The 15,683-nt window shown below is 43.8% G+C and overlaps 1 protein-coding gene across 1 annotated transcript; it reads right to left on the minus strand.

Moving 5' to 3' along the window:
* Positions 1-680: 680 nt before the first annotated feature.
* ENPP7 (ectonucleotide pyrophosphatase/phosphodiesterase 7) lies at positions 681-15,480 on the minus strand. Its single transcript, XM_083727245.1, has 5 exons — positions 15,199-15,480; positions 14,058-14,203; positions 11,901-12,521; positions 3,266-3,491; positions 681-1,385 (listed from the first exon to the last, which is right to left on the minus strand). Exons 1-5 carry the CDS (start codon positions 15,437-15,439, stop codon positions 787-789), a joined length of 1,833 nt encoding a protein of 610 aa, XP_083583371.1. The 5' UTR covers positions 15,440-15,480; the 3' UTR covers positions 681-786.
* Positions 15,481-15,683: the final 203 nt, after the last annotated feature.

The raw sequence follows: 15,683 nt of genomic DNA on the forward strand, positions 1-15,683 counted from the left end.
ATAATCAAATGTTGGTCTGCTGCTGTGTTCAGTGGCGGCCCTCGGGGTCACAAATTTCAGCTGTGCGATGCCAAAGAATTTGCCACACCCCCACCTCTCACCTTCCTTTCTACATCATAGTTGCAGTGCCCCTGAAACTTGGCACCCAGTGTGACCAAACCACCTCTGCTGTGATCATTGTAATTGCTTACAAGAGGCCAAGAGATGAGAGGCTGAGGTTGCAATTTTAATTGCCACTTAGGTGGGTGCAAGTCCAAATCCCCCCATGCCTTTAAAAACAAAAAACTTGTACAGTGGTACCTCGGGTTAAGTACTTAATTTGTTCTGGAGGTCCATTCTTAACCTGAAACTGTTCTTAACCTGAAGCACCACTTTAACTAATGGGGCCTCCTGCTGCCGCTGCACTGCCGGAGCACAATTTCTGTTCTCATCCTGAAGCAAAGTTCTTAACCCGAGGTACTATTTTCTGGGTTAGCGGAGTCTGTAACCTGAAGTGTATGTAGCCCGAGCTACCACTGTATTAATTTTCTCTCAGCAAAACATTGCATTTATTAAATTATCACCTACTTCAAGCAGAGCAAGGCTGCTTGAAATGCTCCCCCCCCATGCTGAATTCGGAGAAATAATTATTTCACCTCTGTTCAGTGGATCAGCAGAACCAGACAATGACTTGAAACTCATTCCTTTAAAACTTTTTATTTATTTCACTCAGTGAAAAAATGAAAAAGAAGGCAAATTCCTTTTGAAACGCAAAACAAGTGGTGTTGAGATGCTGCAAGCGGCTTGTTACAAGAGAAGCGTAATCAGGAGGAGAGCCAGGAGGAGGAATCCAAATGAGGGAGAGAGAGAAGTAGAAGTATCGTTTGCTTGGGTACATGTCACATTTTTTATAGGACCGTTGTTACCAAAAACACCCTCTTTGTGTGTTTTTAACAGGCCACAGGAAGATTCACTTATGCAGCCTTTCATGTTGTAGTTTATGACATTCTCGTCTGTCGATGTTACAAAACTAACGCAGTAAGTGTCTGAGCCAGTACAATCCACCACTTCTGTGGTACACTTTCCTGTGGGAGAAAAGCAGCCCGGGCAAGACTTTCCATTGGGCTTGGTGCTCTGTGGTGGAAACGTAGGAGTGGCCGGTGTGCAGTCAATCTCCTTGCAACAGGTGATGCTTTCCCGCATGAAATTCCCTTTGCCATGAGTCACCTCGATCAATCCCAATTTGCAGGTCTCGGATGATGCACAGCTCTTGCTTATATTTTTGTCTTTTGAACTGGGGACTTCGAGCAGAGAGATGGAACAGGCATCTTGGCCACTGGGACAAGGCCGCTTCAGACCCGTGCAGTTGTTTGTTCCCTTGCAATACTCACATTCCAAAGAGGCGCCTGTAGATAGAAGCACAGAGATCAGGAAAAAAATCCAGGAGAGTGTTCATGTGATGGGAAGGGCACAGAGAGAGACCTAAGTGTTTTAACCATCATGTGGGCTGGAGGGCAGGGAGCAAGTCCCCTTGAACTCAGTAGGTTTTACTTCCGAAGTAGCTCTTCTTAGGATTGTGTGAAAGCACTTCTGTGCATTTAATGGACATGCAACATGGAGAAAGGACATCAGTAAGAGAGCCAGGAACAAACCGTGGCTTCAGATCCTGGCTATGTTCTGAAGCCATAGCTGAAACAAGCCACAGTTCCGTAAGTTCAAATGTCCCAGGGACACAGGGAAGAGATGAAGAGAGCAGCATGCAAGCCTGAGGGTTATTCTCATAGATGGAAACCATGGTCATTACTTTCAAAACTAATACCATGCCAGTACAGTATGCTAAGACAAACTTAAGAGTTCACATTTTATGGGGTCTTCTGCCCATTGCCAGCAAAGGTTACCTTTGACTGAAACCTCATGTCCTTGGGGATGTTATCCATGGGACCATTTAATCAATCCCTTGCTAACGAGCTCTTTTCATCCTCTCTGTTTTGCCTCATGGGTGACCTCCAAATCTGCTCTACCACCTTCCTGGAAGTGGGGGGGGGGAGGTCCAACCACTCTCTCTATAGGCCATCTGACAGATCACAGCTACTCTCCAATGAGAGATGTCTGGTTGTTTATTCCAAGTTGCATGACCTATCTGAGCTTTAGTAAACTGCAACTGGGAGGAGAGCCTGCCCCAGAAATAGCAGAGAGCCCTACGACTGGTAAATCCCCCAGCAGCCATCAAACTATAGAAGGAGTTTTTTGTTTTAACTTCTGTGTTCAATTACAACATAAGGCTTATTGGAGTGAGCTGTGAAAGAAGCAGCATCATTGAGTTTGGGGAGGATGGCACTCATTTGCAGATTACCTTGTTAATAGTTATTAGTTAAAATAGGCTACTGCTTGGTGTGCCTGCTGTAGAGCTAATGTTGGGGAACCAGGCTGAAGGTCCTCCTCAATTTCCTTCTGCTTTTCTACACCCCTCTTCATAGTAGCTAGTACTGAATGCTTTTGAATGCTCAGGTAACCTGATCCCAACTCACTGGCTGCAGAGTAGACTAGCCTGTGTGGTTTAGAGGGGGAAATGTTCATTTTGGGCAAGATTTCAGCTCAGTATGTAGGAAAGGTAAATGTGTTCTGTATTGGACCCATTTTTTTTTTTTACGTTTCTCCATGTCAAATGTCATTATAATGCACAGAAGTCCTTTGGTGCCTGAAGCAAGTGTGGTCCACCAGAGGTTGTTCGGCTACAAATTGCATCACTCTTAGCAATTGGCCATGCTGCCTGGGGCCAGTGAGAATCAAAGCCCCATATCTGGAGGGCTGCAGATCCCCCCCACCCCTATGATATAGGATGATGAGGATTACAGCTCCTTAGCTAGAACACATCCATTGAAACCAATATACGACTAACAGTGGGTACCACCCTAGGAGTCAATTCTGGTCTATAAAACAGCACAATATCTGGGGTTTGATGGTTCAAGTAAGCCATCCTTAGCCATGCTAGTAACACCCTCCTCCCCCCGATGCTTTGAACTCCCAGCTTCCATCAGCCCCAGCCGGCACGGCCAATGTTCAGGAATTATGGGAGTTGTATTTCGAAACATCTGCAGGGGCACCAGGTTGGGAAAGTCTGATATAAGGGCTTTCTATGGATGTCACTGAAATTCTACAGCGCTGACCTTATTCATCAGAATTTACCAGTTTGGATTTAATCAGTTAATTGACCCGTTTGTTGGTTGCACCCTTGAATGCTTTGGTTGCAGTTCTACTGAAAGTTTCCTAAGGAACAAAATCATACCTGCATTTTTGGCCAGCATGTTCTGTGTGACACTTAAGGATCCGTCATGTGGCTCAGGTGTAATCTCCAGGAGTTCGCAAAGCAGGGCATAAATATTCACACTTTCAAAAGGATCCACCTCCAGACCTTTCTTAAAGGCTGGTCCCACAGCTCGGAATATAGTCTTCATGTTCATAACCTCATTGTCAAATCCATGTTCACCTTTATTGAATTGCACTTTGATTCTCTGAAAAGGAAGGACAGGGCATAACCTACTGCACGTTTTGCCTTGGTACTTCCCCAGCTTTCCTATGTGGTAACAAAGCAACGAAACAGCACATTTTTCGACTTCCGGAGGCGGCGCGAACGGTAATGGCTGCCCTTTCCTAACCGGGAGAGGGAAGCTACGCTGGAAAAGGGTCGTCCGCTACGGCGAAGCGGAGACCCATTCTGGAAAACCGCAGGCAGCGGAAGCCTGCGGTCTCGGGACCCGGCGGGCGCCAGGAGCTACCCCCGAAACGCTGAGGGAACCCCGTAAGGGGCTCCGGATCGCAGAGGGGGTAGCGGCGCTGTGGGTCTATGCGCATTCAGCGGAGCGAAGCCGCGCTGCCGTTGCCGGTGAGCGCCGACCTTTCTTCCTTCAACACAAGATTCTAAAACGCAACAACCCGTGAGTAATTGAGGACTTTACTAAATTTCGGGACTAAAAATATTGAAAATAAGCTGAAAGCGGAGAGACGAGGAAAAGGAAGTCCGTCTTCCGCAGCCATTGACTTTTAAAGCAAAGAGCAGGAGGAGTGGAGGCATAGAGAGAACTTTTGACAGCTCAGATTGAGCACCCGCAGAAATTACTTTTAATCCCTTTAAAGACTGTAAGCAATTGATTTTTGGACTTTTATTAGGACTTATATACTCTCTTCTTTGTGGATTACAATTCTATTTAAGAAGCCCAGGTGTCAGAACTGCCTGAGCAGTAGAACTGTCAGACTGCAAATTTGGATACATTCTATTTAAACTTTGAGACAGTCTGAGGGAGTTCAGAATGGTTACGTTCTTGCATTATGGAACTCCAGTAAGCACAACTTGAAATATTGTGGCAAACCTAAAACCAACTCTGCTAAAACTACTTTTGTGAAGATCCCTAAGTATTGGTTCAGATTTCGTATGTGGAATGGACTCTTCTTCCTAGGACATTTTATGCTCCCCCTAGAGGATTGAGGATTTATAACAAAAACATTGTTTTACTTTCTATTTCCCGGCCCTCTGTTTGATTGCTACCACCTGGGCCGTAGCTTTCCCATGGGAACAACTCAGCTTGACCTTGACTGCTAGATAACTTTGGAATGAGTGGCGCAAAAAGAAAGGGATTAAGAACCAGACAAACAACTCTGACAACTGTAACTGCAGCCTCACAAGCACGCAGATCATCTGTGCCCACTTTGCCCTCGGAGGAAAAAGCTACCTCCCTGTCACAGGCAGGGGAGGAAGAAACTGAGGATTTACAACTAGAAGAGATGGCCTCAGGAGGATCTGGTTCTGTATTAGAGAGAATTCTTGAGAAATTGGAGTCTTTGGACAGGAAAGTTGACCAACAAACTGCGAAAATTGACCTTAATACAGAAACTTTAAACAAATTATCTGGGCAAGTTGCACAGAATGCACAAGCAATCGGACAACTGAAGGAGGCTGCAGGTGAAAATCAGAAACTGGCCGAAGAGACCAGCCAAAGAGTGGGAGAGTTGGAAAAAGAAGTAAGGCCGCTCAGTAAGCAGGTTGGGGAACACCAGACCTACCTCTCCATGTTGGAACTTCGGAACAGGGAGATTAATTTAAGGATAAGATCGATACCAGAAGTGGAAGAAGGTAATCTAGCTGAGTTTCTGACCAAAGAATTCTCCAAGTTCTGGGGTCTAGAGGAGGAAGACTTTAAAATTGTGTCAGCCTTCAGACTTGGAAGACTCACAAAGAGAGAAAAGCCCAGAGACTGTTTGATTACGTTGAGATCAAAGGAGGAAAGGGACAAGATTTTGGGCCTGCACTACGGAAGCTCCCTGAACATTTCGGATAAAAGAATTGAGATTTTTAAGGACATTCCTAAACAGCTGTTGGATCTTAGATCTGAATATTTGGACTTAGTAAAACTGCTGAGAAGCAACTCAATCATCTTTAGGTGGGACTTTCCCCAAGGATTATCTTTTACCTTTAGAGGGAAGAAGATTAAAATTAGAACTTTGGAAGATAGGGATAAGTTTTTGACTGCCTACGGAGAGGACCTTCATAAAGGACTTGAACTACCCTCAGGGCCTGAACCACCACAGGTGCCTGTACCTCAGAACCCTGAAGACTCACAGAACAAAATACCATCCCAAGGAAGCTAAACAGATCCATCCAGGATGTCTCTGCAACTTTTAAGTTGGAATATAAATGGCTGCAACAGCCCGGAAAAAAGGAAGAAAATCTTTCACATATTAAAAAAGGAGCAACTAGACATTACTTGTTTACAAGAAACACATGTGACTAGGCTCCACAGAAAAATATTGGTAAATAAAAGGTTAGGCCAAGAATTTATATCTTCGGACTCAGTTAAGAAGAGAGGAGTGGTGATATATGCAAAGGAGAGCCTCTCACCAAAATTTCTATTTAAAGATGAACATGGAAGAATTTTGGCAATTGAAATACAGCACCAAGGAGAGAAAATTTTGATATTAGGAATTTACGCTCCAAATGAAGGGAAATCAGAATTCTACAAGAAGTTGCATGAGATTATGCTGGATTATCTGGACTATGATAACATCATCATGATGGGAGATATGAATGGGATCGTTTCAACGAACATGGATAGGTCACAAAGCCAAAAGGTTACTAAAGATGGCAGACTACCAAAGACCTTTTTTGAAATGACAGACAACATGGACTGGATTGATATATGGAGGACAAAGAACCCCTTGGGGAAAGAAGGAACATTTTTCTCTGAAGCCCAACTGACTTGGACAAGAATTGACCAAATATGGATTTCTAGAGGTCTGGCTCCTAAGGTGAAGAAAGTGGAAATCTGCCCAAAGACCTGCTCCGATCATAACGCGTTGAAAATGGACATGACATTATTACCAACCGGCTCCTTTAGATGGAAGATGAATGACAACTTGTTTAGAGATCAGGAGATTATCAAGAAGGCCAAAAAAACAATAAAGGACTATTTTGAGATAAATTTGAACACTGCTGTGGAAAAAAGAACAATCTGGGACGCAAGCAAAGCTGTGATGAGAGGGTTCTTGATACAACAGAACGCCATAAAGAAAAGACTACAAAATGAGAAAAAGGATAAGATTTTGGGGAAAATTAAAGAGTTAGAGAAGAAACTAAGAGTAAACCCGAAGTCACAGCCGATCTTGAGAGAAATTAAACTTCATCAGGCACAATATTCCAAACTGATAAATCAGGAAATAGAATGGAAGATTAAATCAATGAAACAAAAATCATTTGAATCGGCTAATAAATGTGGGAAACTGCTGGCTTGGCAGTTGAAGAAGAGACAAAAGCTGAACATAGTAACAAATTTGGAAATAGAAGGAAGGAATATTCAGAACCCGGTGGAAATTAGAAAATGTTTCCAGAAATATTTTAAGAAATTATACACTCAAGGGCCACAAAAGGAGGAAGAGATTGCAAAATTTTTGGAGAAAAATGGACTTAAAAAACTATCACAAGAAAATAGATCACTCCTGAATAGTAAAATAACACGATTAGAGATAGAACAGGCCATTCAGAATATGAAGTTGGGCAAGTCTCCAGGGCCAGATGGCTTGACCTCCAAGTACTATAAGATATTAAGTGACTATTTGATTCAACCACTGATGGAGGTCAGCAATGAAATTATGGAGGGAAAGAAGGCGCCTGAATCGTGGAAGGAAGCTTTCATCACATTGATACCAAAATCAGAAACTGAAAAGACACAACTTAAGAACTACCGTCCCATTTCCCTTTTAAATGTGGATTACAAAATATTTGCTGACGTTTTGGCAGGAAGACTCAAAAGAGTTTTAAATGAGACAATTCATAAAGACCAGGCAGGCTTTCTCCCAGGAAGACATTTGTTTGCTAATACAAGGAACATTATTGACATTTTGGAACTTTTGCAAACAAATATTAACACTAAAGCAGTTCTAATTTTTATAGACGCGGAGAAGGCCTTCGATAACATTTCTTGGAAATTTATGAAGGGGAATTTAAAAGAAATGGGAGTGGGGCGGGGTTTTGAAAATGGGATTGACGCGATTTACTCAGAACAAAAGGCAAAACTGATAGTCAACAATGTGGTTACAGAAGAGTTTAAGATTGAAAAAGGGACACGACAAGGCTGCCCGATTTCCCCCTTGCTGTTTATTTCTGTCCTGGAGGTGCTCTTGAACTTGATTAGAGGGGACCGGTTGGTGCAAGGGATTCAGATCGGAGCGAAACAATATAAACTTAAAGCTTTTGCAGATGACCTTGTTTTGACATTGCAAGAGCCAGAATCTAGCACAAAAAGAGTGTTACAATTGATTCAGGACTTTGGTCGGGTAGCGGGCTTTAAACTAAACAAACAGAAAACTAAGGTGTTGGGAAAAAATTTGACAGATGCAGAGTCAGAACGGTTTCAGAGAGAAACAGAACTAACTGTGGTTAAAAAAGTAAAGTACCTAGGGGTAAACATAACAGCAAAAAATCTGAGTCTATTTAAGGACAATTATGAAAAATGTTGGTCTGAAATTAAGAGAGACTTGGACAGTTGGTCAAAATTGAAGCTTTCTTTGTTAGGCCGAATTGCTGCTATTAAGATGAATGTATTGCCTAAGATGTTGTTTTTGTTTCAAACATTGCAAATTGTGGATAAGACGGAGTGCTTCAGGAAGTGGCAGAGAGATATTTCTAAATTTGTCTGGCAGGGCAAAAAGCCCAGAATTAAGTTTAAGATATTAACTGATGCGAAAGAAAGAGGGGGCTTTGCCCTGCCAGACTTAAGGTTGTACTACGAAGCCGCAGCTTTCTGCTGGCTAAAAGACTGGCTACTTCTAGAGGACACTGATGTGTTAGATTTAGAAGGTTTTAACAATGCATTTGGCTGGCATGCATACTTATGGTATGACAAAGTTAAGATCAATAAGGCCTTTAAGAACCATATTGTCAGGAAAGCAGTGTTTAATGTCTGGACAAAATACAAAGACCTATTGGAAAATAAAACTCCAAGATGGCTATCACCTCTGGAGGCTAAGGCCCGAAAAAGACCCAATATGGAGGCCAAATGGCCGAAATATTGGGAAATAATAGAGAAAGAGGGCAATAATTGGAAATTGCAGAGTTTGGAAAAAATGAAAGACAAAGTGCGAGACTGGTTACATTACGCTCAGATTCAAGAAATTTTTAAAAAGGATAAAAAGTTAGGATTCCAGGTGGAGAAATCGAAGTTGGAAACAGAATTGTTAGAACCTAAGACTAAAGTACTCTCAAGAATGTATAACTTGCTGTTGAAATGGAATACACAAGATGAAATGGTTAAGTCGGCCATGATAAAATGGGCACAGGATATTGGGCATAATATTATGTTTGAGGATTGGGAAAGGTTGTGGACCACGGGGATGAACTTCACGGCATGTAATGCTCTGAAGGAAAATGTAATGAAAATGATATATAGGTGGTACATGACCCCAGTTAAACTAGCCAAAATATGCCATGTGCCAGACAATAAATGTTGGAAATGTAAGGAAAATGAAGGAACATTCTTTCACCTCTGGTGGACTTGTCCCAGGGTGAAGGTCTTCTGGGAAATGATATATAATGAGCTGAAAAAGGTATTTAAGTATACCTTCCTTAAGAAACCAGAGGCCTTCCTCCTGGGCATTGTCGGCCAGATGGTGCCAAAGAAGGACCGAACATTCTTTTTGTACGCAACAGCAGCAGCAAGGATACTTATCGCCAAGAAGTGGAAAACTCAAGATCTACCCACTCTGGAAGAATGGCAGATGCAGCTGATGGACTATATGCAACTGGCTGAGATGACTGGCAGAATTCGAGACCTGGGAGAAGAGAGGGTTGAAGAAGATTGGAGGAAATTTAAGACTTATTTACAAAAATATTGTGATTTGGTGGAAAGTTAAGTAGGATGTTTGATCATAAATAATTGGCCACCACAAAATCGGATCGGAATGGGATGTAAAGTGAGATTAAGAGAAATTAATTTACAGAGGATTATACTTAAATAAGTGGTTATAAAATTTGCAAATTAGATGATAAATTGCATGGAAAAAATCTATGATGATGAAAATGGCAGCGGGAGATGTGAGGAAGTCCAAAGAAGTTATGAAACTCTGTTGAGATAAAAGAAAGGTTGTTTATCTTTGTACTTTATTTTGTAAAAACCCCTAATAAAAAATTTATTAAAAAAAAAAAAGAAACAGCACATTTTTCATCTGTTGTGCTGTATATCAGGGCCAGCCCTACCATTAGGCACAGTGGGTAGTACAAAAGTGAGCTATTTGAAATGTGCCTTGTGTCCCCTAAGCTAGCTTCGCAGTAATTGAGAAATGAACTTCAAAACTGAGAGCTTTATATTTCCTGAACAAACATGCATACTACCTGGTTGCTATAACCCAATGTATTGCTTTACAATTAAGAGTGCCTCTATACAACCTAAGAGCACAACCTCTGGCTGTGCAGTCCATGTACATGGCAGATAAGAGACAGATTTCTGTTTGTCTCTATACACCTGTAAGGATACTAAGCAAGGTCTTGTTTGAAGAGTGAGTCTGCAATCATAACCTCTAAGGAAGAATCCTGATGGAACACAGCCAGGGCTTACTCCTGGCTAAACATGCATGAGATTGTGCTGCGAGGCTGCAGTTCTTTGCAAGCTTATGGGAAGTGCACCCACTGAACAAAGTGACACTTGCTTCTGAGTGTGTATGTATGCATGGGAATGGGCTGTAAGTGTCCATAAGCAAAAGCTGCTAATTACGGGGCAAAATTGTTTCTCTGAATGAGACAGGAAGCTCTCTCAATGCGACACTTCCTTAGTAGAGTCCTAAGTATCCATAATGTAACAACTGCAAAATCAGGATGACATAAAATAAAAGCATGAGGTCATCCATATGAACTCTGATATTCAAAATAGGTTGGATCTACATTGACCTTTTTAATGTTTTTAGAACGATATTAGCTATATCCTTCTAAAACGTCACAGGGCATACTGCTAAAAAATGTTAATTACCTCCGCAGTTTCCCTTCATGGTTGCTCTGCAGCGCCTTCTGGTGTCACATTTTAATAATGCATTGTTAATGTTCAAAGCAACACATAACATGTTGCTTACATTTTTGAAATTATTTCCTTAACCCTTTCTTAATGTTATAAACCATGAGTGTAGATCCCTTCATAGCCTCTCCTGGATTCTAACACTTGTGATAACTTGCTAGTTCCTGAGTCCACTAGGAAGTCCACTGTAATAAATATAACATAAAATGTACTTTAACTTGATCTGTTTGAGAGATGATTGAAGTTAAGGCGTGTATGTGTGTGAATACAAACATGTTAAACATTTACTATAACTAAATTGTTAAAAAATCTGGTTTAAGCAAAATTTATAATATAAACCCAATTTTAAAAAATGTATTGAAGTATTGAACCCATCTGGTTCCGTGTAAATGCCACGTGAAACAGTCAACCTGTCATATTTACATCAATACCTCCACTAGAAACAAAACAGGGGGGCATAAATATTGACGGGATATCACCATAATTAACCGCTAGGCTATGTTATGTTGCAAAGGCTCTCATATTGCTCAACTGGATCCATATTCCCGATTCAAAGTTTCCCACAAGAACCAGGATTTCAAAACTAGCCCTTTCTTTCAGATTCCTTGGTCAACAGAATGGAGTTGGGGAGCTTACGGCAGGAGATGGGAACATATAAATTACAAGAGCAGAGCTCAGTTCAAAGGCAGCCTTAGGTGGCGGCCATAGAAGTGGCTGCCCTCTTCCTACTCTTGTCTTTCTTCAGAAGAAAAGACAGCATGAGAAAAGTGAGGCCAAGGAAGGTCAGTTCTGGTGACTCCACCACTACATATCACTAGGTGGACAGGATGCATCCATGCTTGTTCGGTGGGAATGGAAAGCAAGAATTACAAGCAGACAGAAACAGAGAACTGTTTTGCCAGAATGCACAAAGGGACAGCATCTGCTACTAGGACTGGCTTTGCTAGGCAGCAGGGTGAAGTGACTGCTTTAGGCAGCACCATCAAGGAGATAAAAGAAGACAGGGATTGCTGTCAAACTAGACTTTTTCAAGTGTTGGCCCTTGCAGTGGTGGATTTAGGGGAACGTGACTGGTTTGCCTGCACTTATGCTGCAGAGGGTGCTGCAACAATGATGTAGAATGGGGTTGTGGGGAGTGGGGATGCCGAATTTTAGCGTCACACAGGTTGCCACTGAAATCTGAAAGCCCAAAGTCTGCCAGTGTGGGAAGGTGCTATTTGGACTCCAATTCAGGCACCGAAACATTGCTGTCTGTGCTTCCCCCTGCCCTCCTAAGTAGACTTCCCTTCTGTTTCTCATGCACAAAACAGAAGACAGAATAAGGAAAGAAAAGAGAAAAGCTGGAAGTACCGTGGATAAGACCATACATACCCCATGGATCACGTAGCCAGGGTCACCGTACAGCACAAGAGGTGTGATCCGTGTGTTGTTGGCATAACGAAACCTCCTGGGGAATTCCTCCTTCTTGTAGACATGGAGCTTGGGGTGAGCATTTTTCAGGGCTTCATAAACTTGTTCTAGTTTCCCTGGCTTTGGTTCCAGTAGACCATGTGGCCCATAGTCTACCAGCTCAAACTTAATGTCCTGGAAAGAGAAGTTCTGCACTTTCTGAAGGTGAATTTCATCTGTTTTTATCACCGTTTCCATGCCGTGGTCAGATGTGATGATCATGTTGAGGTTTGAGCTCAGGCCTGTCTCCTCAAGGCGCTGCCTCAAGTAACCCACCGTCCGGTCCACCTGGCTGACCATGTCTTTCCTCTCCTGGGATTCTGGGCCATATTTGTGTCCAGTGGAGTCGGGCTCACCAAAGTAAAGGGCGACGAAGTCAAGGTTGTCCTCGAGGAACCACTTCATGACTATGTCAATGTTCTGCCTCCACTCAGTCTCATTGTTGTACTTGTGAAAGAGTTTCTCCACCCTCTTCACCATCACCTGCTCTCCATGATAGGTGGCATTTCCCCCAGGGAAGAAGAGGGAGGCTGTCTTCAACCCCTAGGATGAAAAATCACAGACCTAGAAACTGGCACAATAATTGATCCGAGCTGCGTATTATGCAAACACAGGTTCTCTGGCCTTGGGTGCACAATTGGGCATCCTAAATCTTTAGCCCTCAAGATTGCAGAGAAAGCCTTGGAAACGCATTGCCAGTAGTATAGGGCGAACCCTCAAAAGCCAGCACAAAGCTGGGCAGCTCAGGGCTTGCCAGAGCATCCAGTGATGCAGGTGGATGAGGCTTAAGTGCCTCTGTAAAGCTCTTCCTCCCCCCCCCCATGCATCTGTTTGTCTGCTAAGCAAAGCAGAAACAAATATTTATTATTCATTCATTCATTAAATAAAACCATATGTGGAAAGAAACTCATAACTGCATGCAATGTCAGTTTGGGTCCTTTACTGGGGTGGTCCGTGGGTGTGTGTATGTCTGCATGCAGCAGAAGGAAAGTGTTGCTCTAGGATCAGGGCAGTCCAGTCCCCATCAGGGAAATGAACAGGAAGACCCTCAAATTCAGCTGGGCTGGCTGGCCAGATTTTGAAGTAGGTGAAGTAATAGGCATCACCATCTAAAGAAGAGACCCCCTGTGAAACCATCAAGTCCAGAGTGCACCATTTTGGAGAGGCCCATAGATCCTGCCCCAACACATGGTGGCTTGGCTTCCACCGGGAGATGATTCAAAGGAAGGCATCCATATGTCATATTGTGTCTCTGGGCACCAAGCACAAAGATATACAGCAGTTCTCCCGAGATTTCTTGCCGTATGTGTGGCCTCTGTCATCGTGATGTGTGCTTTGGTAGCCATAATCACAGAGAGGCCAGTTCCTGACATCCATCACTTTGCCATCCTGCTACATGATGGGGGCTCATCTGATGTCCAGCTCCTTGGGGGGAGGCCCTTCAACAAAGGGCCCAATGTTTCTACCCCTTGAGGGAAGGCCCTTCAACAGAAACATCTTTGACAACCTTTCTCCAAGTCTTCTGGCCGTGGTAATGAATTCCTAAAAACTTCTTCAACAGGCTGATTCTCCAATTAATTTTAAGATAGTAGTTTTAGGACAGGGTTGGGGGAACCTGTGACCCTTCTCAGTGTTTCCCAAACTTGGGTCTCCAGCTGTTTTTTGGACTACAATCCCCGTCATCCCTAGCTAGCAGGACCAATGGTCAGGGGTGATGGGAATTGGGATGATGTTGCTGGGCTCCCTCTCCCAACAGCCCCAGCCAGCCTGGCCACTGAGAACAAAGCCTGGAGGGCACCAGCTTCCCCCCATCCCTCCTTAAGAAAAACCTGTGATATTACCAATGTCTGTGAAGATGGTATGTGCCTGGACGCTTTAGTTAGCAAGACCAGGGATGGGCTTGATGAAAATGATGCAGAGGTAGATGCAAAACTAACTTCATGAGAATGTGGAGCTTGTTGGTCTGTCTGTCTGTCTGTCTGTCTGTCTGTCTGTCTGTCTGTCTGTTTCTTTCAGTGGCAAGTTCCAGAAGAAGGCCCCCATTTTGTTCCCTAGAAGTGTTGTGGGTTTGTGGCTTACCTGCCTTTGTGCTGTGATCCAGATGGGGAGGCTGCCATTATCCCACCACTCAGACTTCCCCTGTGTGTTGTAATAAGGAAGCTTCTGTCCGGTGCTGACATTGTACCACATGTTGTGAACCACACCATGGTTCTCAATGTACTTTCCTGCCAGGGGAGAGTCGAACTTGGCATTACTTACAAGCTGTCTGCTAGTAGGAGTGGGTGGGTGCATCTCCATTTGCCGTACTTGCTGGACTGGGAACTCATCCCCAGGGGCCACTGTGTCAGAGTCCCTTCCATAAGAACATTAAGAAGAGCCTGCCGGATCAGGCCAATGACCCACCTAGTCCAGCATCCTGTCTGGCAACTAGATGCTTGTGAGAAACCTGCAAGCAGGATTTGAGCACCAGAGCACTCCCACCTCCTGTGGTTTCCAGCAACTTCCATTACTGAAGACAGCTGGAGACCCAAACATTCAGAGCCCTCAGCTGCAGACCAGTCAAGTCTTTGCAAATGGTAGGATCTTCCCAAGTTAGCCCTTGAACTTTGCAGACTCTGATGGACTCCCTGTCTTCTAATTGGCAGGAGACTGGTGCAGAACCTTCTTGGGGCAGATCAGCCTCAATTCTAGATATTCTTCCAGTAGATTGTTGCCAGCATGAAATTGCTATGTCCCCTTCTTCTCAGGCTCATTTTGTACTGTTTCCCCTGCCTATGTCTCTCCTTTGCCCTCTGCTATGGGCCAACTGCTATCTCACCTATGCCTGTTCCAGCATCACAGAAACTGATGCCAAATAATTCCCATGGATGTGGCTTAGTTGCCACCCTTGGATCCACATGCCAGTGTGTCACTGATGGTTGACCTGGCTCTTGAGAATCCAGCACAGCAAGGAGTCTAGGAAAGGTGATGCTGTTTTGGACTTCAAATCTTATCAGCCCATATCACAGGTTTTGCCCTTCACATTTTTAGCCTTAAACAACTTGGGGCCAGGTCTCAGGTGGGGCAGTGCTAAGAGTAATGCATGTCCAAGAGGTTTGCTTAAAATGAACCCCAAACTGAGCCTTTAGCATTATGGCTCCTGTCCTTAAAGAGCTGCCACTTCTGCTTCCTAGGGCCCCACTGTCCTGTCCTCATCTCTCCCAAGTGACCGGGCACTCACCTGTAAGCAGAGTGAAGTGGCAAGGGCTTGTCTGGGTGACAAAGGGAGGTGTGATGTAGCGGGCCTTCACCCCATCATAAGCCATGGCATCCAAATTGGGGGTGTCCACATCCTGGTCATAATTCCACCGAAAACCATCGAAGGAAACCAAAAGGAGCTTGCTGCGGTTGCTTGCCCTTTGCAAAGGGGCACAAGTTCCGAGAGCAAGGAGGGTAGCCACCAAGCCCAAGGAAGCAAACATCTTTCCAGGAAGGCGAGAGAGAGAGAGAGCAGGGAGAGAGTAAACATAGGAAAGGCACAGATTATATATGCATGGCAGGGTCTCAAGTTCACAGCTCTATCTGATCTACCTTTCCACACTTGGCTTGGGAACAAGTTCCTGCTGGGGTTCAAACTGTTTGTCAGCTTAATGCACAGTCAGCTTAATGTTGTTTTGTGCGTGTGCATGGATACATGTGTGCGTTGAACATGCAGAATTTGATGAT

This window comes from Podarcis gaigeae, assembly GCF_964106915.1.
Source record: "Podarcis gaigeae genome assembly, chromosome: 2".
Classification (NCBI taxonomy): Eukaryota; Metazoa; Chordata; class Lepidosauria; order Squamata; family Lacertidae; genus Podarcis; species Podarcis gaigeae.

What these genes read in the sequence shown, in the direction of transcription:
- ENPP7 (XM_083727245.1), bottom strand. Translation starts at nt 15,439, where the DNA reads ATGTTTGCTTCCTTGGGCTTGGTGGCTACCCTCCTTGCTCTCGGAACT. An exon ending in CCACTTCACTCTGCTTACAG is followed by an intron (nt 14,204 to 15,198) that starts GTGAGTGCCCGG and finishes CTCCCCTGGCAG; the next exon opens with GAAAGTACATTGAGAACCAT. An exon ending in CTGGCTACGTGATCCATGGG is followed by an intron (nt 3,492 to 11,900) that starts GTATGTATGGTC and finishes CTTCCTTTTCAG; the next exon opens with AGAATCAAAGTGCAATTCAA.